The sequence below is a fragment of the Plasmopara halstedii genome (assembly GCF_900000015.1).
Source record: "Plasmopara halstedii genome assembly, contig: Scaffold_110, whole genome shotgun sequence".
In the NCBI taxonomy this organism is placed as follows: Eukaryota; Oomycota; class Peronosporomycetes; order Peronosporales; family Peronosporaceae; genus Plasmopara; species Plasmopara halstedii.
In genome coordinates this window covers 1,866,865-1,869,293 of record NW_020187031.1, presented here as the reverse complement: position 1 = coordinate 1,869,293, position 2,429 = coordinate 1,866,865, and the positions used below count along the sequence as shown (strand labels likewise).

At 40.2% G+C, this 2,429-nt stretch overlaps 1 protein-coding gene across 1 annotated transcript; it reads left to right on the top strand.

Moving 5' to 3' along the window:
* Positions 1 to 7: 7 nt before the first annotated feature.
* On the top strand, positions 8 to 1,234 carry PHALS_00379 (uncharacterized protein; the record flags this gene model as incomplete). The annotated part of the gene is made up of 3 exons (XM_024731080.1): positions 8 to 401; positions 1,074 to 1,102; positions 1,169 to 1,234. 3 exons carry the CDS (start codon positions 8 to 10, stop codon positions 1,232 to 1,234), a joined length of 489 nt encoding a protein of 162 aa, XP_024572428.1.
* Positions 1,235 to 2,429: the final 1,195 nt, after the last annotated feature.

Below are 2,429 nucleotides of genomic sequence, written 5' to 3'. Positions count from 1 at the left end.
TGGTGATATGATCCGAGCAATGGCTGTCATGGGAATGGTACAAGCGACAATGGCAGGCGTTAAGTACTCGTATTGTGGTCAAATGAAGAAATTGGCATATCTACTAGAGCAAAGGCAAGATGAGGCTCGTGACGCGGGAACTCGTGCTTTTAAGCCCATCTGCATAACGTGTAAAAAAAGTGTTTCGACGTCTAAATTGGTCACGTGCAAGCTTTGTTTTGGTGCAGTCTGCAGCTCGTGTAGAATGTCAAAAAAGCTGAGCTTTATCGCTCCTGATCTGACCCTCTTAAGGCGCAAAGTTCCTTTCTGCGTTAAGTGCTTGGTGGAGGCAACTCAAATGGATACGCAAGAAGTAGCTCGAGAGCAATTGGAAAAGAGGGATGTTTCACTTGCACTGTATGGTATGTCGGCAGCATCCGATCTCAGTACATGTTCAGAGAGCACATTAACGTTTTAGAGGCTGCGAGTAGTTTCGCTAGTACATTTATGTTTTAGTTCCTTGTGAACTGGGAGAAGATTTGTAGATTCTTTACCTTTTCTTCTTATATATGTTCTTTTTGAAAAGATGGTTTTTCGAATGACCTAATTGTTTCGTGAAAATATGCACACAATGTTGATTCTTTGAGCGAGGATATCGATCATTCATGATAATAACATGCTTCTGTTCATGAAGTCAGTGAGTGATTAAAGAGACAGCACTTCGTGTCGCGAGCTAACATTCATGAGAAGAAAAGATCCAAGTACAGTTGATTGTACACAAGGAATATACATCAAGCACTCTGCTGCGGCTACGTTATACGAGGAGGGCCATAATACCTTATATCGTAGTTTGTACCATCTCCATGACAGCCGTCGTTCAAATCATCACGTCGAGCCCCGACAATCAATACGACCGTCTCCTTAACGTAATATACAACGGAAGAACACCTGCGATGAGACCATTCGATCGTTTGAGAGCAAATCACCGAGTGGTATATATAGCAATCCAGCTTTAATCTCAGAAGTCACATCAACTACATTGTTTCGACTGCAACGCTAAGTCATGTGAACCTCAATTGACTTGTATACCACAGTTCGAAATATATCAGGCTCGATACTGGTCGTACGTACTGCTGTAGCACAAAATCCTGCAAATGCAATGCTTTGATGTGCATATATTTTGATGTAGATCCACGAGATCAAACCTGTTTTATACAAGACGTCAGAGTTTTTTGGATACGATGTCATACCATAGCGTTATAACTTTTCCACCGCGACAGATTAATTTTCCTTTCATTTCTCCATACTCGTTGATCCAAAAGCGATACGTCCATATCATCTGTGGCAATACTGAATGAGACGGTAAAGGTTGACAACTTGCTTGGATACCACGCTCCTCACGACATAAGCAGCTATTTTCATCGATACTCGATTTGATAGGCCAGACGGACAACAATTAAAAGTGTAATGCAGTTATAGGTTTCTTTGCTGCCATGTAGTAGTACAAGCTGACACAGACATGTAGCAAAAGCATCAAATCTAACACTTCAAGGGCTTTTTGAATTCAAAACTGTTAATTTTCTAAATGTACGGCCAACAAATGCGTAGCTGCATTGTAGTACATGCTCGACTTATTAAGGATTACCCTTAAAAATTCATTTTGAGTATGATATTCATACTACCACCTGGCCTATGAATTAACGCGGCAAACTCGAAGTATCCCTAAATTAAGCTCAAATAGTAGTATAATCACAATTCCCTACATAAAGTCCATAAATCTTTCAATCAGGTGTTTTTTTAAACTGAGATTGCAACAGGATTGCCGTGCACCTTACACAGAGGAATTATCAACTCAAAGAGATTCCAAATACAAAAAAGCGAGCTTGATTCGTCCGCTCCACACAGGAGCAGATTGAATTTTTAAACTGTAGGTACTTACTTTGATCTGCGATTCAGAGACTAACATGCATGAGGAATTAATTTCATGTAACCGAACATATACATTTTACTATATCCATTAAAAAAGTATTTTCATTGCTTGACGCGAGGCTAACAGCCCACGCATACGATAGAGCTTTCCAGTACGGTTTTATCGCCTTCGTGAGTTCTGTAACTCAGTACTTCTGAGCATTCACAATCACAATCACACAAACTCTTCTCTTCTCCTTTCTTTTCTTCCCTTCTCCTCGTGTATTGTGAATTCTATAGAATTTCACATCATTTCATTTGCTCAACTAAGGGATAGCCAGTCGTACAATATATACCCCGTTTACATCTCCAGCACCAAGAGTAATCACACTAAATCTCACGAATCCTTTGTTGGAAACAAGTTAAGTCTCCACCTAAGTAAATCAGGAGGAGTTATGAAACTCCCAACCATTTGCATAACTACATCGCTACAAGCAGAATACATTCACTTGGGAATGCACATTCAAACCACCAGGTCCTTG